We start from the raw sequence: 26,904 nt of genomic DNA, 5'->3' as shown, positions 1-26,904 counted from the left end.
CGCTATAGAATTGTTCTGATCGTTTTTTCCGACTATGTTCATTTTCACCGTAGTGTATTATTAATGTCAAATTTTGTTTACATTTTGTATATGTCAAACTTTGTTTTCGTCTTGTTAATGTCAAACTGGTTTCATTTTGTATATGTGAAGTTTGTGATTAAAGTGAAATTGTGTGATTAGGGTATATTTCCGTGTTTTTAATTTTTTTAAGTTCAAATATCAAAATAAATTATAAACATAATCAAATTTATAAATATTTTTTGTTTAAAAATATTCGCTTTGATTTATTTGTCAGCTGTTTTTGAAATTTTTCCCTGACAGAAAATTCGCCTTCAAGTGCAGGCACAATGTAAAACTACAAAAAAAATTTAAGCAATTCGCTTGGAATTCTGAATTAGCCGACGACATTACCTTATAATTAATATATCTTGTACCCGACAAAAATTTACTTGTAGTGCAAAATTTACACAATTGGGACGAACGACGAATTTTTGGAAACTAATTTTCTAATATCGAAATAAGGTTCGAATAAATTTTAAAGCTGTTAAAATAATCTTAAAATTGGGGATATTCACAAAAATGTAATTTTAGTTCTATTCGAGGTCAATTTCTTACATTTTCTAATATCGAAATAATGTTTGAATAAATTTTAAAGCTGTTAAAATTATCTCAAAATCATGGAGATTCACAAAAATATAATTTTTGTCCCTTTTGCTTACTTTTTCCAATTTCGAACAAACAAATTTTGAAACAAGCAGTACGAATAATTTGATTGTGTTCACTTCGACGAATTTACGCAACAATTTTTTAGACTGGTTCGTCGTGCTTTACGAAATTCGTCGTTCGTCCCAATTGTGCATATAACGTAATTCGTACGTAATTCAATTTCAATTTCCCCATACAAATTGAAATTTGTATGGGGAATCATGAACATAATTAAGTTCCAAATTGAGGCTTAAATGAAGAATGAATGACGAATAATTGCATCGTGTGAATGAGGTATTTTACTGTTCAGATATATTGAACCTCCAGAATTTATTTATTTATTCAACGAAAAAATTAGTTTGTTATTGTGATTCTATACAAGAAATATCAAACAGAAATACTTTAGTATTACAAATATAGCTATTTTGCAAGTTTATCTTAATATGGAAAATAAATTCTGTTTTTAAATACTTGTACAATTATAAGTTGTATGTGTAAGAGATGTATGACATATAGTTTTAGTATCCAATCGTTATCTAAAAAAATCGTCTTCCACAAATTCATAAAAATTTATACATACATACAACATTTGTTGCATTTTTAAAATTCATTGCTTGTCACCTTTAAATTAAATTTATTTTTGTAGTAGTTGGTGTAAGGCTTCATGGACCAATAGCGTTATGGACTTTGCAAAATTAAATAACTTTCAAATAAATATTAATTGCAAGTTTAGTTAAGTGTAAAATTCGTAACAACCCAACGTTGTGGGAGCAATAACTAGTCTCAATCGAATATACAGGCGAAGACGGCCAAACAATTTAAGCCGAAATTTTCCCAACAGCTTTCCTCAGAAGATCCTTTTTCGGCTCGTCTCATTTTCTTGGGATAATTTTTCGGATTACTGCGATCACTTAAATGTATTGGCATTTTGGCAAATTCTGGTCTTGGTGTACGGAATTTTTCCATTAATTGACTTTGCTCCGGTGTTAAATTTTTAAGTTTTTTACCTGGAATAAACAAATTTCGAAATTTGCTATTACAATTAAAAATGTCTTTGTAATTAATAGGCAAGGAAATTTTTTGTGACCCCTTTATTTATACAGTATACATATATATTAAGATCGGTTAAGAATTGTTGGAGTTATAAGCGTTTAAAGTTGTTACTAATTCATTGAAGTAAAATTCACACGTGTGATTTGTTTGATAACTAACATATCATTTTTATGCTTCCCTGGTATATTGGGCAAAAACATTAGCTCCATTCATTTACTTTCGAAGTAACAATTGTTACAAACTAGTAACAACTTTAAGTTATTCAACAGACCTACTATACATATATCGTTACAATAAAAAGAAGTTTGGTTATTTATATTTAATTTTTACCTTCAATACAATCACTAACTAGTGATGTTTCCAATGGATTCAATAATTCAACACGATCACAAGCCTTCCGGAATTCGGAGGCACTCATCAAACAATAACGAGGCGTTAAACATAATGGACCTAATACCCGTCGTCTATTTTCGGAAGTGGCATCTAGTTTTTTACGTTTACACTCCGCTACACTCCAATCGGCAAGGCAGGTGAATAGTGTCAACTCTGTACTTAATTGTAGAGCATCACGTTTTGCAATCATTTCCAATTCTTCAAAACGCAATTCAGTCATTTCTGGCTTGGTTAGAATCAATTCAGCATGCATATCGATCAGCTGGAGAGCGTTATTCAAGAGGGCAACACCATAGTCTTCTGCTGTGAATGGATTCGGATTAGGGGCGGGAATATTCGATGAATTTAAATTAGTATTGGAATTTGTAGTATTTGCATTGGCATTCGCAGCTGCCTGTAGAGCTTTACGCTTAATTTTCTTGCTAGCTGCTGTGTCTTGTGTTGTTATGACGGCGCCCAATTGATGTTGATTGTTTGACGTCATACCCTGATAGAACCACAGCGAACGAAAAACATCAACAACGGTGGCACTGCTCAATTGCAGATCCAGTTCACGAATGCAGTGTATAATCTGATCAATCGGTTGTGAGTGAAATAAATATTAAAAAATTACAAAGTTCAATAATTTTCATTAAAAGTCTAGTTCATGATATAATATAGTATTATTAATGGAATAAAACATACCAAATCGGGACAATTGTAACGATCAGCCAATTCTAATATTTTCAAAATATGCAAATGATCGCGATATTTGACAAATTTTGTTTCCAAAAATCGTATGACAAGTTCAAAATCATGTTTATCTACATTTGAGATCTGAAAATGATTATCACCTTTGCGTCCACTATTCGGTCCAGCATGTATCAATTTAGCCAACTCTACACTATTCTCTAAAACGGCTTTACGTTCACAACGTATCATCGAACGGTCATCACCATTGACCACAATAAAATCAATGTAGGGACTGGGTATTATTGGTATTCCTGTTGAGACATTCGTATGGGCTCTCATAAAATATGCTGGTGCTGTTGGCGTATAAGAGACTGTTCGACTTGAGGTAATAGTATCGACACCGCTGCCACTAACACTCCCACTACTCTCTGGATTATGTTGGCCATCAGAGGATAGTCCAAATGGTAAAACCATTTTGTGAATGCGCCAAATGCACGTTTAACTTAAACTAATGGAGTCTTTGAAATTATTGCTTCTTTCTCTCTCTCTCGGAGTTGGGAGGATTGAAAAAATCGGAACTGATTTAGGAGTACTTTGGCATTAAAGGCAGTGTTGAAGATGGAATCTATAAAAATAAGAAAAATATTGTTTTATTAATTTAGTTTTTTATAAGGAAAAATATATTTTTTTAATTAAAATAATATTTATTGCTTATTTACTACAAAATGTCATTAATAAAAAAAAACTTCATTTTTAATAAAACAGTATTGAATGTATTAGGACATTTTACTATTATTTAAATCAATGTTAGAAAAACTACGTTTGCTGACAAGAATTTTATTATAAATAGTTCTAAATAAAACATAAACTACAATTGGGGTAGTAGCTTAAAAATATAAATAATTTTATTGCTACTTTTGAAAAGTAGCAATAGAAATTTTTGCTACTAGTTGATCGTTCTATTGCTACTAAATAATTGAGGTAGAGGCCTGTAGATGGTCTTCCGTCGAAGGCTTTTTATAAGATTTTCAATCGAAGAATTTGTAAAAAGCCCTTATATGAAATTACATTAATAATCATATTGATTTATTTATTAGCACTAATAAAAAAAGTTTTTGAACATTTTTAACTACAAAAGTAGTTATTTTTCGTTACTACAGCTACTTGTAGTCTAGTTATTAAAACACTGATTTAAATAACATTCAAGTCGATCTGAAAAAAATCTTTACTTATCAAATATATATATGTACGTAAAAACACGAGGTACAGCATTTTTGAACATAAGTTTGAATAAGTTTCCAGGGACGTAAGGTTATAAGAAATATGAGGAAAAAGTCTCATTTAACAGTTAATAGTGACGGATTTAAAATAAGTGTTGTAATTAACCATTTTTATAAGATATATTTGATTTTGGTCGTTGAAATACCAACCCAGGAAAATATTTTCAAATTTTGGTAATGAGTATTGTAGGTTATGTAGTTATTTCATACATTACTTGGTAATGAGTTCCCGTTATCAATAAAATATATTAATTTTTGGAATGAAATTTGTAGGCAATTGTATCTAGCGTATGTCTAATAAGGAATGGAATTTGTAGGCAATTGTATCTAGCGTATGTCTAATAAGTTTCTAACCGTAGTCTATTTTGGAAGTTTTTTCAAGAAATGTTGATATTTACATTTGTGTGAAAACCATTCCAGATAAAATGATAAAACTTTTTTTAATAGGGCATTGAGTAAGAGAATAGAATAGCAAACATGAAAAATAACTGTAAATCCACTTTTAAATCCGGAAAAGTCGGGTAATCAGATTTGTAACTAGTTATTTTTTGGTCATCGTCGAACAAATATAAATAAAATATAATTTAAATTAATTTGCCTTTTAATTTCGTTAATATTTAATTTATATGGACCAAAAAAAATAATTAAATAAATTTTGGTTATCTATAACCAAAACAATATTGGTTGCTAAATAGCAGTTATTCATAACCAAAAAAAATATATTTCTCATGTTATTTGGTTACGGAGACCTAAATAATATAAAGAACACAGCTTGAAGAAAATAGAGAGGAGAGTATACATGTAAAATTTTTATCTGTACTCATTTTAATTTTGATTAGGGAAGCGGTGCTCCCTTCATGTACTGTAGAATACGTAAATATGTGCATATATGTGTTACCTGAATTGCAAAACAACAAGTCTTCTAAACATTTAACAATACAAACAACTAAATAAAATAAAAGCTATTGTTAAATACAACTGTACTGTACTATCTATATTGGACTTATTTTTAGGACTTTCTGATTTGTGGAAATGGTTAATTGCTTGTTACGCCAATTTTCATGTCCATAAAATCAGAATTTTCGACAAAGTAAACAAAAGTGCGCCAACATTTTTAATTTTTTTCATTTTTATGCCCTACACCACTTTAGTGGAGAGTGTATATTGGGTTTGTTCTAATGTTTGTAACGCACAATAATATTGGTCCAATACCCACCTTAAAGTGTACTAATCGGCTCAGAATCATTTTCCATCCATCCAATTCTTAAGATAATACAATGAAATTTGGTACATGATATTCTATTGTCCAAGGAAAAAAGCCTATTGAAAATGGTTAAGATCGGTCCATTATTCCACCTAGTCTCCATACAACTGAAACCGCCGAATAGGGCTTTTAAGTTCATAATTATGTTTAATATACTCGTATGTCGACAAAAAGCTGCAAAACCAAGCGCTATACTAGCTTTGTTGACCCTCATTAACTCTATAATTATAGGGTCTCATTTGACCCAAGCCCCTACAAAAAGCCCCCTTCAAAATTTGACTTAAATGTCAACAGTTTTATTCAACAATAAGTAGATTAAGTATATCTAAGGCAAGGAACAATTCAACTTAAATGTTTTATTATGAAAACTTATTTACATTTTACTTTTTGTAACAGGTGTAAGGTATTATATGGTACTTCTTTACGAAAAAGTCATTACTAGAGTACTTTCAATAGAAAGTAAGTCATATACATTGAAAAGTAAGCAGTTATATAAGTACAATCCATTACTGAGTTATTGCTAATTACATTTTTATAAATTTTAAGAACATAAGTATATATTGTGTCAAAATATTTTTCATACATATTTACATATGTATGGACATACATATTTTAAGCACATTTTAAAGAAAATGTTCGGTTTCTCTGCTTGTCATTATGCCGAAAAGTTTAAATAAAGTACATATTATTAAATTAAAATGCCAGTATTTGGATAATAAATTGCTGCACGATATTTTCAATTCAATATTCACTAATAATGAATACATGTACATATGTACATACATATGTATATACATACATTCAAAATAAGTTTAAAATATAGTAAAAACGCTTTTATTTTATAACTTGAATTACTTATTAATTGTATCTACATAAAAAGTAATAAACTAAACAAAAGTTTGTAAAACATTTATAAGCAAACAATACAAGAGGTATTATCGTTAAGCAAATAAATATTGAAATGAATATGGCCATAAAAATGTTTTCAAAAGTATTCATTCTTATGAAAATGGCCTTAACTTTGTAACAATTTTAATTAATTAAAAAAAAACATAAAACTAATATTTACTAATATTTATATGAACTTGAAATAAAAGGATTATTATATACAGAACGGAATATTTATACAATTGGAAAATTGTTACTTTTTAATTAAATTGGCCAAGCTTAGCAGCCACTGTATAACATATACAAACGACTTTTTTGCCAGTCTTCTGGTAAACGAACATACTTGACAACTGATGTTATTGAAAAATTTGCTGTCATTTTGGTACCAGGCGTGTATATTTATTTTTTTTCTCTGTGCAGAGGCCAATGTTTACTTTTCTGAATTATTTAGCATCGCTTAATTAGCCATATTTAAGACATAAAAGTGAGAAGATATATTATAAATTCCGTTGTGAGGTCTGAAAGTCCAATCTGTCGACTTTAAACTAACGGTTTAACAAATTGAGGCAAATATAATTGTCATAGAATAAAGGGAAAATTATTTTTGTTAATTTTATAGATGTTCCAAACATAAAAAATTAGAAAGAAACATGGAGATACAACGCACAGTACATTGTCCCCATACAAGTAATGGACAAAAGAGGAAGGAGTCATCGTAGAAAAATAAAATTTGGTACACGCCTTTACCAATTTAATATAAATTAAATTTTTCAGATGAAAATAAAGGGGTAAAAACGGGTAAAATTCTTCTAAACTAATGTAGATATCAAAAAAAGAATATTTCAGTCGACATATGTTTGAAACGTAAGGGGATAGGTTTATGGTACTCTTTTGAAATTTAACCCATTTTGGGGGAAAAAGGTGTAGAACGGTATATTAGTACATTTTTGGTACTATCTGTATCTTTTAAACCATTAAATATAGAAATTAAATTTAAATTATATTTTTTACCTATTAAAAATTTAAGAATACAAATTTGGTACCTTTTGAAAATTCAAACATTTAATGGGTTAAAATATTATTTTTATATTGATTTTTTATTTGGATTATGTCGGGATAGTCTATTTAAACTTTTTAAAATTAAAAATTAGAATCTAAACTTAAGCATTCATCACTCACTGAATTATTGAAACTAAAAAATTATTCATAGATTCTTTTATTACAATATACTATATGTTTTTATGCGTTGTTATGGTATTTTTGTTTATTATCTGTCATAACTGTGACTACCGGATCCGAGGACAGCAATAAAATATTCACTGGGATAAACGAGCTTTTCTAATCATTTATCATCTTTATTGCGTATTTCATTCTCTTTATTTTTAATTTTTAACGCAAATTGGATCCATTTATAATATCTGTCTATACAAGATATATACTTATTTATAATTTAAAGTAATGTTTCAATTTGTTTTCAATATTAATAAGACAATATCCATAGGACAATGTTTTCTATTTTAATAAAATAAATAAATAAATAAATAAATAAATAAATAAATAAATAAATAAATAAATAAATAAATATTAGTTTGTGGCCATACCTAATTAATTAATTTTTAGTTTTCTTTGTTAAGTGAGTTGTTATTAAAAATATTTCATTGATATTTTACTATCTGCCCTGCAGGAAATGAAGCAGACACTAGTACAAATGGGGTTAGAGTTTGTATGAAAAAATACTAGTACTATAAGTAATTGAAGGTCCCCACTTGTAGACTGCTTTTTATTTGACATGAGTTGGAAAAATTAATATTTAAAATTATTGAAATGTTATTTTTAAACGTTTTGTAAGCAAATATACAATATTGTCCTTTCAAATCAGAGGATAAATTATGAATGACTGTTTAGGTCCAGTTGCATGCAGCTCCCTATGTAAGTCTATTAAATTTAAAAATTGCAAAAAAATTCAATATTTGTTTCATGGCAAATACTTTGAAACGAAATGGCGATACCGAAATGGAAAAAGGATAGAACCGGATTTTTCCCAAATTTAGTTTGAAATTTTAATTAAATGCATTTACTTACAACATTTTTTATTTAAATTTGTTGGAATTTTTGTAAATAAAACCTAAATAATATAAATAAAACCTCATATGTGAAACCACATATGAGGATTACAAAGGAGTAAAACCACCAAATTTGGGGATTTTTTGTGAATATTTGTACTAGTAATAAACACCCAATTAGATCTAAGAGTACTAGTATAAGTCTAGAACGAATGGTACTAGTAATATTTCAAACACACTCAATGTTAATTTGAGCATTAAGATGATATAGAAAAGTTTACAGTTGGGAACTAGTACTCGTGATTTTGGTTCTAGTATAATAATAGTTTGGTACTAATTGCATTTCTACAGGGTATTCAATTTAAATTAAATTTTTAACTTCTGAAAACATTACTTTTCTAATAAATTTATCAAAATATGTAATCCAAAAAAATTTAAGGTTGAGGCAAAAATTTGGTAAATATCTTTTTTAATTTCAATAAATAATTGTATTGACTTTGAAAACACAAGGTATGGCCACAAACTAATACATACATTTGTTACATTATCTACAAAAATTAGAAAATTTTTAAATTTTGTAAATTAATTTTCAAAGCTATGTAAAAATCTTAGGGAGTATTTCACAAAAATATTTTTCTTAAATTTAAAACATATATTTGGTTATTAGAAACACAAAACAAATATAGAATTTTCCAAAATTCTGATTGTTAATAACTTTTTAACTAAAGAAGAGTCTATTTTAAAGAAAAATAGTGTCATATCATTTTACACACATATCTTAGCAGCTTTATTACCTTTACAACGATATATATTTTATTAATATTCTTTACAAATAATTTTTTGACTTTTGTCTATTAGACAACGTACTGTGCGACGGTCTCAAATTTGGTAAAAAACGGGGTCTTCATTTTGAAAATTGAGAAATTTTATATAATTTTAGAGAACATTTTGAGTTGCCCTGTTGATAACATTTTGTAACGTTTTTTTTTTTGTTATCTTGCATTGTGGATTTGTTTTGTTATTAATATTTTTATTTGTTTTTGATATTTATTTAATAACATTATGAAATTTGCAATGAACCTTTTCAATCTTTCTTTATAATAAAAATCAATAAATAATAATTAAAAAAGTACGAATGTTGTTATATTTGGCTGCGCTGAATCATCATCAAAGTATTTCATATATTCGAATAGGTCCCTTATTTAGTACTTGCATCAATTGTGATTAAAGAGCGATTCCTTTTTAAAAAATAAATAGTAGTTGTTCAGTTTTATCACAAACATTTGGAACGATTCATTTATAGTAAAAAGTTTTTGAGTTAGAGGGATTATAGGTCAATTATGGACCGAATTCACCGCTAAATGGAAAACTTAAGCGAGAAATGAGGGTTAAAGCCATTTCTGGAGAAGGGCCTTATCAGGAGGTAGGCTCAATTAAGGAGCGTTCCTCATACAATTGTTACCGAGAATTTCATAGTTATGGGAAATAAAAGTAATTTCCATCCGTATTTATATAAAATTTAATTTTTCACATAACAAAAGTGGACTTTAAAAGAATAGGATACCTACCAATCAGACAAATGGTCTATCAAATTTTCAACGAAATCGCCTTGAACTTGCGCATAAAAGTTCACATGGAATTCGAATTCAATCATTCATACCTAAATATGATAAAAATGAATATTTGTTTTTACTTTAACTATTGTCTATTTCTTTTTTTATTATTTTCACTGAAAAATTTATGAAATTTTATCAAAAAATAAACATATTAATAAATAATCGTTATTTATTTATCAATTATCTATTTCGTTTGTGTCAATCACTGGTAAATTTTGAAGCTTTAATGCCGTTAATCAATCTTTTTTTAGCGAAAGTTTGTCGAGCAAATGACAACTGCGTAAAACCCGAATAATAAAGAGAATTTTTTTATAAAATTTATTTTATTTTCTTTATTTTAATGTTCTTAACATTCTTGGTTCTTAATTTATTTGTTCTACAAGTTTTTATTTGCTTTTTTTGTTCATAGAAAATTTAAACTTTTCCGCACGACTTTAGAACTTCGACTGTGAAGAATTTTTAGCAAAACTCGTAATTCTTGTACCAACAAATAAATATATATTTATATATATTTTTTATTTTGCCGGTGCTTGTGCGTACGAAATTGTAAAATTAAATTAGTCTGGTACCAACACGTTTGCCAATTCAAACACATTTGTAGTTCAATATTACACTTTAAGACTTGGGGTACGCTGGTCGTCTGATCATAAATACATATTTACTTAACAAATATTTTCATGTACATATGTATGTATGTATGTGGAAATGATGGTCTCTTTGTTACAAAGATACTATAGTAAATTCTGATAATTGGGGGAATAGTTTAATATTTGTTGTTATTAACTTACGAATGTTTGCTACCATTTTCAACTGATTGTTAATTTGTTAATATTAAATATTCTACAAATACACTTGTAACTGTTATTTACAAAATTGTGTTTAAATACCGATAATACTGTTTGCATGCGAGGACCTTTAAAAAGATTTTACGTAACAATATGAAACAGAAAGTTGAATCAAATAAATGGATTTTCATATAAGTCATATATAAAGGCCAAATATATTCTGATTGATTATGCTTGTTAATACTTGAAAATAAAAAAGAAATAAATCAGTTTTGAAAATTCACCAATTCACCAAACTGTTACTCACAATCATACCCTACACTATAAAGAAATTTTATGTTGCATTTTACCTTAATTTCAATTGATACTAATGGTTATAAATCTATTTTGGACATTTAAGACATTTTTGAAAGTAGCATTTGTATAGGGGTCAAGTAAGGGTCAATCATTACAAAAAACGGGAGAGTCAATTATAATTATATAAAATTTTTTTGTGCCAATTTGTGTAGGGACGCAATTATGGCATAAAAATCCCAAATCGGGACATCCGATTTTATGGGGGCTAGACGAAAAAAGGAGTATTCAAAAAACCAGTCTTTTCCAAAAACTGATTTTCTAATAATTTGAAAAATTTCAATTTTTAAAAAACCGGGTTCGAACACGGTTTTGTATAAAATAACCGGTTAACCGGTATTTCTTATTTTATAAATTTTTTTATATATTAGGAATTCAGTATTTATAATACATTTAGGTATAACACATTTCTAGAAATTATTAGTTTTAAAATCATTTTTATAACAAACATACACAGAAAAAAATAAAAATGAATTATAATTATGAAATTGCTCATATTAATTAAAAAAAAAGTTTTGATTTTTCTCTAATCATCAAAATGATACTATTGATTAACTGAAAATTAAAAATGTTAATTGGAAAAACGTGGCAAAAATTTCAATTAAAACAGTATTATTGTAATTAATTTGTTTAATTAGATCTGGTGGCATATTTCAAATACGTCTTTAATGAATTCGATTAAATTCCTAATTAGTGTAACTTTAAATTTCGACTAAAAAAGTAATTATTCCAATTGAAGATTTATCTAAATTGTTTTTATTGAATATTGAATTTTTATACATAATTAAAATACATGAAGTATGTATGTATGTATGTATGTATGTATGTATGTATGTATGTATGTATGTATGTATGTATGTATGTATGTATGTTTGTATGTATGTATGTATGTATGTATGTATGTATGTATGTATGTATGTATGTATGTATGTATGTATGTATGTATGTATGTTTGTATGCATGCAATCGCCTCGATATTTTCAGATATACTTCATAACTTATAAAAACTCCTAGCATCCGCTGGGGTCATGCGCCAAGAAATAATGATCTAAAAAGAGACAACAAAAGAAAACTTAGAAATACGTTTGAGAAATCTTGATCAAAGCTTACCTTGTGTTAAGTCCACTGCTTTTTTTAAATGTATCCGGGATATAATGCGTCTAAATATAGCATCACATCCCACAAAATATCTAAAAGACACTATATTAAATTGCGGACACATATTTTTGAATGAGAACTTTTTTTACTTACGTAGGTCCACATATCAGAGACGAATAAATTCCCGTCCATTTTGTGTTTGAATTGAAATAACACATTTTTTTTATAAAATAATGAAAAAATTCTTTTCTGCAAAAGTTTTAAACTGTTTATTTTTTATTTTTACAAATGTCAAAATATTAAAAATTTCAAAAATTCAAAAAGCAATTACAAAAAATAATCACATTAATTAAAAATTTAATTCAATTAAAATTTAATACTGATTAACGCCTTTATTGAAAAAAATTACTGAATATTTTTTTCTGTGTATTTAAAATTCATTTTCTATAAAAAAATTAACAAAAAACAACAAAAAGATATCAGGTATAAAAACTTATTGCAAAACTTAGTTTATTTTTTAAAATATAGCTTTAAAAATAGCATGCAATTTAAATGATTAGCTTTTGAGCGATTTTTTGTTTGTTTTTAATAAAACTTGATGTTAAAAAAATCCGCTCGCTGAATGTTGTTAAAAGTTATATAAGATTTCTAAGCTTTTCCGTTTTTTTGTTATATTTATCCAGGCATTTAAAATCATCATTATATGATGATATTTATCACTCAGTTAAATCCTTTTTTTTAAATATCCTTATGTAGAGAATAGTTTGAAGTATGGACCAATTGTCATAAACTTTGATACACATATTTACATATTTGAATAATTTTGCTGCATTTTTATATACAAGTATATACAAATTTTATATAATTGTACATGTATTATATAAAATAAGATAATTTAAAAAAACAGTTATTCGATATAAATTTTAATTCTTTTCGGGTTAAGCGCGGAAAGGCAGACAACAGCCTTTCCGCCTGTCCACGTAAAGATTGTGCTCACGCTAAAAATGTTTATTTACATGTAAGTCTAAATGATATCGTCATGAGTTTTAAATTTTCAAATATTTTACAAATTATATTTTATTACAAAGCGAGATAAATTTTAACAGATATGGTACCTGAATACAGTTGAAACAGTTAATGCAAGAGGTTTCCTTAATAAAATGAATTTATCATTTATAATAGCAGATATATTTCTACTCACAATTTTTTTTAAATTTATTTGATAATTGCTAATACATAATTTCATACATATTAGTAATGTTATTAAATCTTATCGCAGGACAGTACAAGTAGGTGCTTCACATTAACAAACAATTATTATTTATTACCTTTATCTATTCTTTTAATATTTAAAGTATCGTTAATATTTTAAAACTTAATGAAACTCATGTAGAAAATAGTAATTAACAAATTATTAAGATTTTTCGCAGTTATTTAGTACTTATGATAAAAATGGAGATTAATGTTGAAAAGTAAAAAGCAAGAAGATACTAAATTCACCATAATGGCACATATTTTTTTAAAGTGTAATCATATAATAAAATTTTCTAAAAAATTTAAAAATGAATAAAATTTATTTAATATTCTATTAACTTCATTGTTTGAAATATTCTAATATTATTATCAAAAAAAAAGAGAAATAAGAACAACAACAAACATTAATATTGTATATTCTCCCGCTTTCATAAAGCGCTTATTCACACATATTCAATAGATAACAAATGTATTCGAATAAATATAAATCGTAATAACTTTAGCAAATATTTACAAATATAAATATTTGCTAACACACAGAAAATCTAATTAAATTATCAAAAAAAATATAATAATAGTAATAACTTCTGCGGATAGAAATGTATCTTAGATATTGTACATAGTAGCCTACACAAAATATTTGCTGTTATGTAATATGATGTTACCCAAAATATTTTCGGTTAGGTGTTGTCCATTCGTAAACTGGACAGTTTTCAAAAAAATATCGTATGGGGGACAAGGTTTTTCATGTTAAATTCAATATTTTACCTAGCTTCGAATAGTCTTTGTTATGTTTTATAATGGTTCCCAAAATATTTCTAGTCTATCGATGGCCGTTCGTAAGCTTGACCTCTTATACAAAAGTTCCTTTTTATTTTTTTTTTTCAAATTTTACAGTAAAACTATGAGAGGTATTGATCTCATTATTTGTGTGTTTAATATATATCCTTTATAATATCCAGTATAAAAAATCTTTAATTTTATAATATCCAGTATAAAAAATCTTTAATTTTGTAAAATCCATTTAACAAAATCTTTTAAAGTTTGAAAATGGAGTTTTGGAGATGCTGTTAAATTAATGGTTCTTTTTACCGCCGCAATTCGTACTAGCACTTTTATGAATCTTATAAAGATAAACATAATATTTTTTGTACAATTTTTAAAAATTAAAAAAAAAACTTTCTTATATATTCTGTTATGTGTCTTCAGAATCACAAAATTCTCGGCGAAAATTTTATTAATTCAAAGCTTTTTTTTGAACAATTTAAGGTATTTCTATCTGTTTGGAAAGACAATTTTTAGACATTAGGATTTTGCTATAAAATGGTGCAGTAATTAATACTTAAAGCCTCATTTTTGAAATAACTCCAAAAATGCAATTTTCCCCATATAAACGTATTTACAAACGTTGGCTGCGATGCGCGAGCTCTAACCCTCAAAATAATTGAATAATAATTTACAGCCTTCCATTTGACGTTAAAATAAAACATAATTACTATTAGAAGTTGATCCGAAAGAAAATACTGTTTTCGACTCACCCTTATGTACACACATTTATATATATGTATATTAAAACGATTCTTCGTATGAGGGCTAGGGTCAAGTGAAATCTTCCTATATATATTAAACATTATTATGAGCACAAAAGACCTATTTGGGAAGTTCAGTTGTATGAGGGATACGACAATAGAAGATCATGTACCAAATTTTACTGAAATATCTTTAAGATTTCGACCTGTAATATGTATACAAGTTTTACAAGTCCTATTCGGGGGTTCAGTTGTAATGAACTAGGTAAAATAATGAACCAAACTAAACCATAGGTTTAGTAGGTTTCGCCCTTCGACCAATATTATTGTTCATTAAGCAATTAATTATCGGGAATCAGCAAACTTTTTATACCCAACATCACTATAGAGGTTATTATGCATCTGAAGTCGTAGGAATCACAATAATAGATATTTGTAAAAACCGATTTTTGTTACCTCTAACCCACAATATAAGTTATAAATGGCATTAATTGTGATTTTTAGTCCCTTAATTAAGACATCAAGATGAATCCCTATAACTTTTGAAACTGGGATAACTGTATTCTAGAAAAATAATCAAATGTACATAAACATACATTCATATATACTTAATTTACATATATACCGAATCTTCTTCATATCGTTTATAATTTGTTATTTTTTTACTATTTATCAAAGAACTTTATTTCTTTATTTGTTCTGTTTCTCTGTCACATTTTCAAATTAACACTAAAATCATTTTGGTTGGTACGACCAGTAAACCAAGCGATAAATGATTAATACTAAAAGTCAATATTTATCAAAATAGTAATTACGATAAGAAATGCCAAAAGAGAAGACACAAATGCATTGATTACTCGTATTACGATTATAATCATTTTTGTAATAATATACTTACATACATACATAATACATTTGTATGTATGCCGGTATGTAAGTGTAAATTAATATGTAGTTTAGGTGCTTAAGTCACACGGTTTGTTTATCAAAAAATTGGCATTAATTAGAGCTCAATGTACTCTAGATATAATAGATAAAAGTGGGGGCCATACTGTAAATTTATGTATGTACTAGTGTTTTTCTAATCAAAACTGTTACTCAAAAAAATATCTGTTGGACAAAACTTTGAGATTCATATGATACTCTGATATATATTTATGTTTATAAAATTAAACATTTTAAGTCTTTTCTTCTCCCTCAGCTATATTGCCAGCTAACAGCAACTTGAAAATGTACATCAGCACCATAGGATTCACCCCTATTGCCATTATATCTCACAGGCCATATACCCACAGTGGTTCTGTAAAATACCGGTTCTAGTAATAGATGGTAGAGTCTATCATATCAAACACTGTTCAGGTATATCCTGTAAGTATATAAGTATATAACAGTAAGTAGTTAACAATGATGTTCCAGTGTGGTTACTTTCGCTTAGTTATAGCAAGTGGAAAAACATTCATTAATGTCGAACTGTTGCTGCTACATGCAAATTGCTTTCGAACATCACCTACATATGGAAACGAAGGGGGGAGGTCACTTATCCATCAAACCCTGTTGATTCCGGACGTAGTCATATGTAATTATATCCAGGATCCGTTGGATCAATCCTCGTAATATTGCGGTCGCATAAAACTGCATGTACATATGTTACACTTGGAGGTAGTCCACCGCTTATACCAGATATTCGAGAATACCATCGAATTTTTATTGAACGTTTGTCGTTTCGTTTTATAAAATGAGACCCTTAATATTATTCGCTATAACTGATAACTTTTTACAAATACAGTGGGACCTCGATTTTCCGTGATGGTCGTGACCGGAAGTTCTGTATAATCGATTTTCCCGGTTAATTGAGTGCAAACTTATCTATTTTTTTAGTAGATATTTTTATTAATTAATAAATGAATATGTACCTATTTATATTAAAATTAAATAATTCAAGGATTTTATATTCATAAATGATTCAAAAATATAGAAAAAATTTTTGTCAGAAAACAGTAAACAGTTCATGTTATATAATTTCTAAAAGTAATCGTTTAATGTTGTTTGTCTCTTATTTTCCATTTTAGTACGTTTACGCACTACGTTTAACGGAATACTCCTTTTTGATTTGTTCATGATTGTTAAAAAATAACAGAATTTTGCTTATAATTACGGATAATACAGGTAATCACGGTAAAACGATGCTGAAAAATTTAAGTGAATCCAAATTAAAATTAAGTCGATGCAAAAAAATTTATTTCTCCATCACGGATAATTGATGTTGCCGGATAATTGAATCACGGATAATCAAGGCCCTACTGTAAATAATTATAATTAACGTTTGGTATTAAGTCACGTATACATTAAATACATACATACTCAGACCAATACGTACATACATATTTATGTATCTATGTATAGATTTATTTTTCAAAAATACGGAAATATATATATGTATGTAAATTAAGTGATCAAAACATTACTACTTTCAATTAACACATCAAATACGCACATAGAGTCGACTAAACATACACACATTCCCACGTACATATGTGTGTATGTATGTATGTATGTATTGTAAATTGACATGTAAAACTTTAGTTTTTCTCAAAATAGACCTTGACATTGAAATCTGTTGTTTTTGTTTACATTTTTCTTATATGTTCATTGTTGTTGTTGTTTTGATTTCAAATGCAAACAACGAAATGCATTATTTACTGAGGGATTATGCTGCTGTTGAGTTTGAACTTTTTTTTTACTTTTTGTCACACATGTTGATCATTAATTTGTAAATGTTGATACTGATGATATTGATTTAAATAATTGTCTGTTTTATTTATTTATGCCGAATTAGTAAATATTTATGTTTGTAGTTGTGGCTTAATTGTAGTACTTATATAGTTAGTATTTATTTTGAGTATTAAATGCAGTCTAACGCCTGTATTCATAATGTTATTAAAAGTTTCCATCAATTTACACGGGGCAATTTTTATTTCCGCAATAACTTATCGTTTTCTTTTAAATTGAGAATTATGGAAATATGAGACTAAACACAACCTTAAAAAGGCCAAAAAAAAGTCCATTTTTATAAGATGTAGGAGTAAAAAAACTCCTACATTCAAAAGAAATGAAAAAGTACAAAAATGTCCACTGTTAAACATACATATGTATTTAGGTTTTCATTGTTTTGTATAAGCATGCAGGAAAAATCTAATTTTAGATGAAATTAGGTGTTAATCTCCCATCTCCGTTATTTATGGATCAATTTTGCTGTTTTTAAGTGGCGATCTTCTCAAAAGTAGTTCTAAAAGAATAACTGAAGATTCTTTTAGAACTACTTTCAAAATACTTCCAAAAGAATAACATTTGTCACCACTTCAAAGTAGCACTCAGTAATTTTATTTTGGAATTAATTGATAAATGCGTGTAATTTATTTATGTTAATATTATTTGAATCAAATCTGTAAAAAAATTACAATTTGACTTCTTAATAATAAATAATAAGAATGACTTCAGATCAGGGTTGGCAAAATTGGTTTAATTGTACAATGGTACACTAATGACCGATTTTGTATAAATACAATGAAATTATTATTAAAAAATTTATTTTTAACACAAAGTTTGAGAATTACAGATTTTAGGCAATTTTTTACTAAACTTCATAAGAGGATATTGTTAAGAAACCAGTAGCGCAATTCGATAATTTTTTAAAATAGTAAAAATTCGTAAGTTAACAATTATTTTCGTAATGTTGTATTCTGAATTTTTTTTCACCGGTTTTGTTACAATAAATGATATAAATAATATAAATATGGAAGTTCCTTTTTTGCTGGGTATGTGTTATATGGGACCGAACTGGAGTTGTTGTGTCTATTAACACTGACCAGCCAGATTGTATAACATTGTGGTTTATAGCCAAATTATATGTAAAGCATAAACTTGGTTTGGAGTTGCATTGCAACCGGGTGTCTATCCCATAGAATGGCATTAAGGAGTTTAGATAGTATTCGATCCTGACAAAGGCCAGAAGCATGTCATTTGAATTTGTAACTCTTGCTTTTTCTGCCAATGCTTGCTGATCGACGTGTTGTATTCGCCTACAGATTTGAGTTATGGTAAAATAAAAATAAAAATTAAAATTTGTTACCGGTTAAAAAGTTTTGAATTAATATGAAATTCACCACTTCGACTCCATTTACTTAATTTCAAATAAATGATGTATTAAACAAATACTTAAATTGATATAGGGCATAAACATTTACACTTAAAATGTCGTCAAAAGAATTTTATTTAAGTTTAAAAGTTCAGCAAGTTGTTGTATTATATTAATTTTTTTTATTTTTACACTATTGTAAACAAATTTCATTACAATACATACTATATACACACATTCATATATGTATGTATATATTCTGTGTGTGTTACAATTTAAGAAGATTTCCTCATACTTAAGATGTTTGCTTGTAGAGTGCCGTTGGACGCGGACCTAATCACTGGTTCACAACTCTTTGTACATTTTACATTTATTTATAGTTTTGTATTATAAAAGTGTTTTCCAACTCTGTATGTATATTGATTTTTATATATTGGCGCAAAAAACACATTACATACGGTCGATGTTTGTTTTTTTACAGATAGTTCAGAGTGGGTCCAGTAATTTATAGAATAAAATGAAGAAGATTCATTGCTCCCTGTTAAGAGGTGTTAATGTGTGTAATACCATATTCACTTCTGCTAAATTTTATGTATTTTATATGCATATGTTTTTAAACTATAGTCTTGCGAAATAATTTATTTTTATTGTGTTTATAAAACGCCTACCGGTTTTTCTAATAAAAATTGGAAAAAACATATATATAATTTAAAAGAGAATTTTCTTTATTCTTTTTTATTTCATACTTTAACAATATTTAACATTCAACATGTATGTAACATGTTGCAAATAGAATTTGTTTAATAGTTTATAATACAAATTGTTATTTCATACTTTGAGTGTATGACTCATTTTGAAATTATGATTTCTTTCTTTATTATAAACCTGTCGTCTGACTCATAGATGATAGACTTTTCACTACAAATAATCCTATTACTACAAAAGTTCAAGATATTGGCGCCAAAGGCCAATGTAAATAAAATAAAGTTCCCACAAATGACGACTGTTCTGTGTAATGTCTGTAATATATATAATTATAATTTAAATATTATTGTTTTTGTAACAAAATGACACATATGTGAAAGCATTTGTTCTCCAATACTTTTACCATGAATTATTATTCATCAAATTTCATCACCACCTCCATCAACTGCCAGAAAACATTTTTCTTTTTTTTTCACTTTTTATAGTAAACATTTTCACAAACTCTTCCGTGCATTTGTCTGAAAATTGTCTGTATTTATTGTTTATTGGCATTAAGCCAATTTTGCGTGAATTCATTTATAAAGAAAAATAATTAAAATCAACTTGTTATTTGGAAATTTTATTATTTTCTCAAACTCGGTTTGTTAAGTTAAATTTATAAGAATTATATGATTCATATATTTTACTTTGTGATTATTGTTACTGTTTTTATCAATATTTAAAGTTCATTTATAGTATTTTGTGTTAAAATCAAAAGCGATGTTTTCGGTATTAGTTTTATTAGTGAGAGACAGTTTTCAATTTAAAAATTAAATCTATTTAATCCCAAAAACAAAATAAATTTACACAGTAATTTTAATGTTAATCCTCTTTGCTGTTTAAGAGCTATTTGAGGTGAGCGATTAGCAAAGAAATTAAAATTTATCATCGAATATTGTTTTTGATTATTCAATTAGTTAATTTTGTTAAATATGTTAAGCTCCAAATGGAGGTAAATTCATTTTGGGTAAAATATTAAAAAGCGTTAAGAAATATAAAATATATTTTTTTGAATTTAACGTTACAATAGTTAGATTGATAGGAGTGTGTTTCTATTTTGTAGTTGAGACCGATTCAGTGAATACTTTATACTATTTTAATAGGATTTAAATATTTTTTAGTGAAAATGTATTTCTTTGGAATTAAGAATTCCAAACAAGTACATTTAACCAGAAGTTTCAGTTTCAGTTAACCAGAAGTTGTCTCTAGATGAGTTAGCTTCTGGTGCATAAATAAAAGAGCAGATGTGAGCATTCTCCTGAATTGGGTTTGTAAACCTTGTAGTCAAATTACAGGTCGGTATTATGGGTAGTAATTGAATATATTTTATCACATGATATTCAATGGTCTCGGAGACGAAGCCCATTGAAAATGGTTTCACCTAGCCCCCATACAACAGAACCGGTCAAATATGGCTTTTATGTTTATAATAATATTTAATATATTTGAATCTCAACAAAAAGCTGCAAAACCAAAGCAGCAAAGCCCCCTTCAAAACTTGACTTAAAAATCCACAATTTTATTTAACAATAAATAACTTAGGTATATATGAGGCAATGTACAATTCAACTTAAATGATTTATTATGAGAACTAAATCACATTTTATTTTTGTAACAGGTGTATGGTATTACATGGTCGGCCTCGCCCGACTATAATTTCTCACTTGTTTTTATTTAAAATTTTATTGAAATATTTGCTTATTTCCTCGATAATTTTTGAGTTACTTTGAAGCTGGTCATAATATATTAGCAAAAAGTTAACTTGATTTTTAGGTGACTCACAAATTCCTACAGGGTATGTACACTGTTTTTCAAAAAATAACTAAACATTTTGTACACGCATACATACATATGTATGTATGTGAGTAGTGTGTGAAAATGGTGCTGCAATAAATCGTTACTGTATTTGTAAGGCATTACTAAAGTGTCGAAAATCTAATTCTTCATGATTTTTTAAAGTCTGATATCCAAATACGTATGTCTAATTACATATGTATTTATGATGTTTTTGTAATTTGAAATAATAAACTATAATAAGAGAAGAACAAACAAGACAAAAATAAACTAAATTTGTAATAAAAAACGAAAAAACAAAAATTTCATTACAAATTCATATGTATTTATAAAACTAATACTCATGGAACGTATGATTGATTCACATAAAAAAATACTCATACGCCCTAAGAAAACATAAAAACAAACACACACTCCTCCGCTTGGTTTGACACAAATTTCGTTTTTGCTAGAAACAACAACAACAACAATTCAAGTTCAAAAACTAAAAACACAATATTTTTACACATTTAAGAGTTGTCGTTGTTCACAACTTTATTGTTTTTATTGCATTAAATACTGATAATCCAATCCAACAGTAAGTAGTGCGCCTAACGCAACAAATTTTTTCATGTGATTTTAAACTACTGGCACATAAATGGCAATAAACAATCAACATACAAAAGAAAACTGAACAAATCAACCACCAACGAACAAAGTGAAAACATGAAATGAAAGAATTGGAGAATAATACAATAATAAACACACATAGACACAGCCATTTTTATTGAGACACACTAACGAAAATCAACCCCTGTAATGTAAACAGCTTTTTATTTTGAAAATTGGAGCAATACGAGCAAATTGAGAGTCAAAGTCAACGAAAAACATGTTAAAAACAAAATGTGAAAAACCAATTTCAAAAGTAAACAAAAAATACGGACCACAATATAAACGACAATAAAAAACAAAAATCTAAAAGAACACGAATACGAACTCACGAACAAGATTGTAACAATAACCTAAACGAACAAGTTTTCCTTTGAACCCACATACATATGTATGTACATTAGGGCGCTTCCACAGAAATATAAAATATGCGTATTTAACAGAATATGAATAAAAATTATACATGGGCACACTGCAGTGTGCCCATTATATATTTAAGTAATTAGTAAATTTTTACTGCTTACTGGAAAAAATTACTGAAAAAAAATTTCAGTATTCAATAAATTTTTAACGGATTATGAAAAAATTACAGTATTCAGTAAAATTTTACTGAATACTAAAACATGTTTCAGTAAACAGTAAATATACTGGTAATGTAAATCTTACAGAAACTAAAATTTTTTTCAGTAACCAGTAAAATAATTACTATTTTTTCAGATATCAGTAAAACATTACTGAATACTGAAATTTTTTCAGTAAACAGTAAAAGCTTATTTTTACTGCATTTGTACTGGTACTGAAAAGTTCCCATCTATGATAAAAATTTAGAAAAACTCGAAAAACGACGCGACGCTTGTTTTTTGGGACCATTCTAATACACACAAAATACATGTTTAGGAAGTATATATTTTCAGAGAATAATTTTCTGCTTATACAGTTGTGAGAGGAAATGAACATGATTTGTAACAAATGCCTCCCACCATATTTGAACTCGATAATAATAAAAAAACGAGAACTAGTTTAATCAAAGAGGAGACACACATTCCATTTTTTCTCTCTAAAAAGATAAATATAAACAAATAAATAAACAATTGTTACAATTGAAATTATAATTAAAATTTGAAAAGAATTTATATTGTAATTTACCATAGAAAGTATGTACATACTAAGGATTTTACTAGAATCGGCAAATTATTTTGATAACATAGGCCAACCCAAAGTCTCAAAAATTTTATGATTTTTGAAAATTTTGAGGCCACATTTATTGCCTTATAAAAATATGCTTTGGTATTTTGAGCCTATCAATATTTCAACAGAAAGTTGTTCAGATTGTAAGTACAATTACAACTGTCTAAGCAACGATTGCACTTATAATTATAAATATGCATAAAGAACCATCTATCTATCTATCTATCTATCTATCTATCTATCTATCTATCTATCTATCTATCTATTTATCTATCTATCTATCTATCTATCTATCTATCTATCTATCTATCTATCTATCTATATATCTATATATCTATATATCTATCTATCTATCTATCTATCTATCTATCTATCTATCTATCTATCTATCTATCTATCTTTCTATCTTTCTATCTATCTATCTATCTATCTATCTATCTATCTATCTATCTATCTATCTATCTACCTATCTATCTATCTATCTATCTATCTATCTATCTATCTATCTATCTATCTATCTATCTATCTATCTATCTATCTATCTATCTATCTATCTATTTATCTATCTAACGGCTGGACAGATTTTCTTTTAATTTTCACACTGTCTTTCCGTGCGTCTGGAAGAAACTAGTATATGCTACCATTTACTTCAAGCGTTTTTAAATTTTGAACGATTAACATTTAACATCCATATGAACAGTTTAATAATAAATTGATGTACTAGTTCCCATATGAAATATATACAAATATTCTTTTATCTGTGAAACTGTTAGAGTTAGATAAGTTAGATAGGAGAAAAATAGGACTTTATAGTTTGGCACATCCAATTATGAATTGAATACAAAAATTCGAATTTCTGGGAAACTATTAGAATTAAAATGTTCCAAATATTCATAAGTTATATTAAAATCTAAATTAACGTTTGGAAAAAAATTGGAGAACCTACAATTGTTGGAGTGGCATCTTCCATATGAAGTAAATACAAAAAATCTTCTATCTAGGAAACAATTAGAGTTAAAATCTTTGAAAATTCTAAAGTGGATTTTCATTTATATTTTTTTGGGCAGCAAAGCACACTGGGTATAACTAGTATAAGTTTAAAGGATTTCGTACAATAGAGAAAAGTTAAAAGAGATTTTTCAATAAATTGTAACAAACAAACATAAGTAAGTATGTTGTTTATATCAATTCATAAATTGTATGCACATCGTACATACATTTGTACATACATATTTCACGAAAGCACAATTACACAACTTATTTATAACAACAAACAAAACACAGGAATAAAATGATGGCAAATGTGTAGAATGGATTTTATTCGTAGATGGAACTGCAAGTGATTGGATTGCTATTATTAAATGAATAGAGTAATGGCAATATGTATGAGAATGTATCTGTATGTATGGATCCAAATGATGGGTGTGTAAATGTGAATTACATGGCAATTATAAATTGTATCCTTTTTTGCTCATTCTATTTTTTTTTTCTTCATCATCATTCATTAATGAATGTTTGTATCTACTGACACACTTTTTTCAAGTATCTATCTGTGGCTGTTTGTGTGTTTAAACGTACACATTGACAGTCACAGCACACTGACTTACTAACAAATATATTGTACGAGTTGTATTCACAACCAGCTTATCACCAATAATGTTGGTTGGTTGGAATGGTAATGGTGATGATGTGATGTTTGGAATACCTATACTTATATTAAGTCACTCACACGTATACATACACAGATACATTCCTTCTGTTACAATAGATTACTTTCATTTGATGGAAAACATTTTTCATCTTTTGTGAAAATATATTAAAATTATTTTCTTTTTCGTTTAAGAGATACACAATAGGCATTTTATGAAAAATCAGCTTTTTCACTTTATAACAAATATTGAAAACTTGGAAATTTTTTGAGATTCATTTAGATATTTCTTATTTGAAATATTGTATACACATTTTTTTCATATGATTACATTGCATTTTTTTAAAATATACATATATACAAATGTAAATATGTATGTAATTTTTTGTAAAAAAAATTAATATAAAACTTTGCACATTTCATTTAGTTTTGCTCACTCACCAATGTTTTGAAAATTTTCGTTTTTCTTTCAACTCAATTTAATTCCATCAACAAAAAGATTTATACGATTTTTATGTATGTAAATATATTTTATTATTACTCACACAATAAATTTGTAATATTTTTTTATTATTAAGTTTTATTTTATGTTCACAATAATTTCATAAATTGTATTTTTCACAATTCCCGTGCTTGATTCTACTGCGTGCAGTTCGGTGTGACCGTTGAAAAACGTATACAAGAATTTTTCTGTTGTTGCTGATTTCGAAGTTGCTTAATCGCACAAAATCTACAAAATATAAACGACACTCACTCACATACAAACAACAACAACAAAAATGAAAAGCGAAAATTCAACTACAACAAAAACTTGAAAGAAAAAGTATAAAAACAATTTTCTTTTTTCTATTCGAATCGTTTGTTGTTTGGAAAATTCGGAAAAATGTTTATGTACCTAGAAACCAAAACAAAGTGCCAACTTGCTTACTTTATTCTCTTTCTTTCTTCCCTTCGTTCATTCGTTCGTTCGTTTAATTGTTCCGCACATATGTGTGTGAAAACGATAGAAAAAGTTCTCAATGAAAGTTCGGAAATTTTTGCATTTGATAGACCTGCGCATCAAATTCTTTTACGTTTAAATATCATAATATTTTTGTATTGTTCCGTCAAAAGTTTAACATTTTCATCCTTAACCATAATCGTTGGTAAGTTAGAGTGAACTTTTTTCAACATTTCAATTAAAGCTTTTCTTTATCACGCTCATAAATAAAATAAAGCTTTTTAATACGACAAAAGTATCAGAAATTCAATTTAATATTTTAAATGGTCATGTTTGTAAATTTTACTTCATTAATATTAGTAGAGAATTAGGAAACATTTTTTTTAGTTTTAAATAAGTTCAGATATAAGTTTTTCTATTTAGTAGAGATGAATTTTTTTGTTTAATAAAATGTTATTTACACTTTGTAAAACATTATTTTATAATATCATTTTACAATTGAAATTTATGTTTATAATATAAAAATAAATATTTTTCTATTCGTTTTCTTTTCTCGTCAATAAATTAATTGCAAATTTTAATTTACAATTTAAAAAAATCACAACCATTGCAATTATTCAACACGAAATGATATATAACTATGATTTTAATATGCAAAAGATTATGTTCGTTAGTGATAGATAATTGTGTGAAATAATTAATTCGAAATACATATGTCTTAAGAAACTATATGTTGAGAATTGTCAAATATAAAACAAGTAGGAAAGTATAGTCGGGCATGGCCGACCATATGATACCCTACACCATGAGTATATTTTTACAATTTTTACTTTTATAAAATTTTTATTTTTTG

At 27.1% G+C, this 26,904-nt stretch overlaps 1 protein-coding gene across 5 annotated transcripts; it reads right to left on the bottom strand.

Moving 5' to 3' along the window:
• Positions 1-995: 995 nt before the first annotated feature.
• LOC111676592 lies at positions 996-25,854 on the bottom strand. 5 transcript variants are annotated; one of them, XM_046952036.1, is made up of 4 exons: positions 25,553-25,820; positions 2,836-3,448; positions 2,089-2,722; positions 996-1,712 (listed from the first exon to the last, which is right to left on the bottom strand). In XM_046952036.1, exons 2-4 carry the CDS (start codon positions 3,295-3,297, stop codon positions 1,489-1,491), a joined length of 1,320 nt encoding a protein of 439 aa, XP_046807992.1. In that variant the 5' UTR covers positions 3,298-3,448; positions 25,553-25,820; the 3' UTR covers positions 996-1,488. The 5 variants fall into 5 exon arrangements, with proteins under 5 accessions (XP_046807992.1, XP_046807993.1, XP_023293311.2 ...); XM_046952037.1 differs by having other exon boundaries at positions 25,657-25,820; XM_023437543.2 differs by lacking the exon at positions 25,553-25,820 and adding an exon at positions 9,887-10,096.
• Between the last annotated feature and the right edge of the window lie 1,050 nt (positions 25,855-26,904).

Source organism: Lucilia cuprina, chromosome 5 (genome assembly GCF_022045245.1).
Source record: "Lucilia cuprina isolate Lc7/37 chromosome 5, ASM2204524v1, whole genome shotgun sequence".
In the NCBI taxonomy this organism is placed as follows: domain Eukaryota; kingdom Metazoa; phylum Arthropoda; class Insecta; order Diptera; family Calliphoridae; genus Lucilia; species Lucilia cuprina.
The sequence above is the reverse complement of the archived record's forward strand: the minus strand, read 5'-3'. Positions and strand labels throughout refer to the sequence as shown.

Coding starts and splice junctions, on each gene's coding strand:
- LOC111676592 (XM_046952036.1), bottom strand. CDS start 3,297: ATGGTTTTACCATTTGGACTATCCTCTGATGGCCAACATAATCCAGAG. Junction 2,723..2,835: donor GTTACAATTGTCCCGATTTG/GTATGTTTTATT, acceptor CCGATTGATCAG/ATTATACACTGCATTCGTGA. Junction 1,713..2,088: donor AGTTAGTGATTGTATTGAAG/GTAAAAATTAAA, acceptor TGTTTATTCCAG/GTAAAAAACTTAAAAATTTA.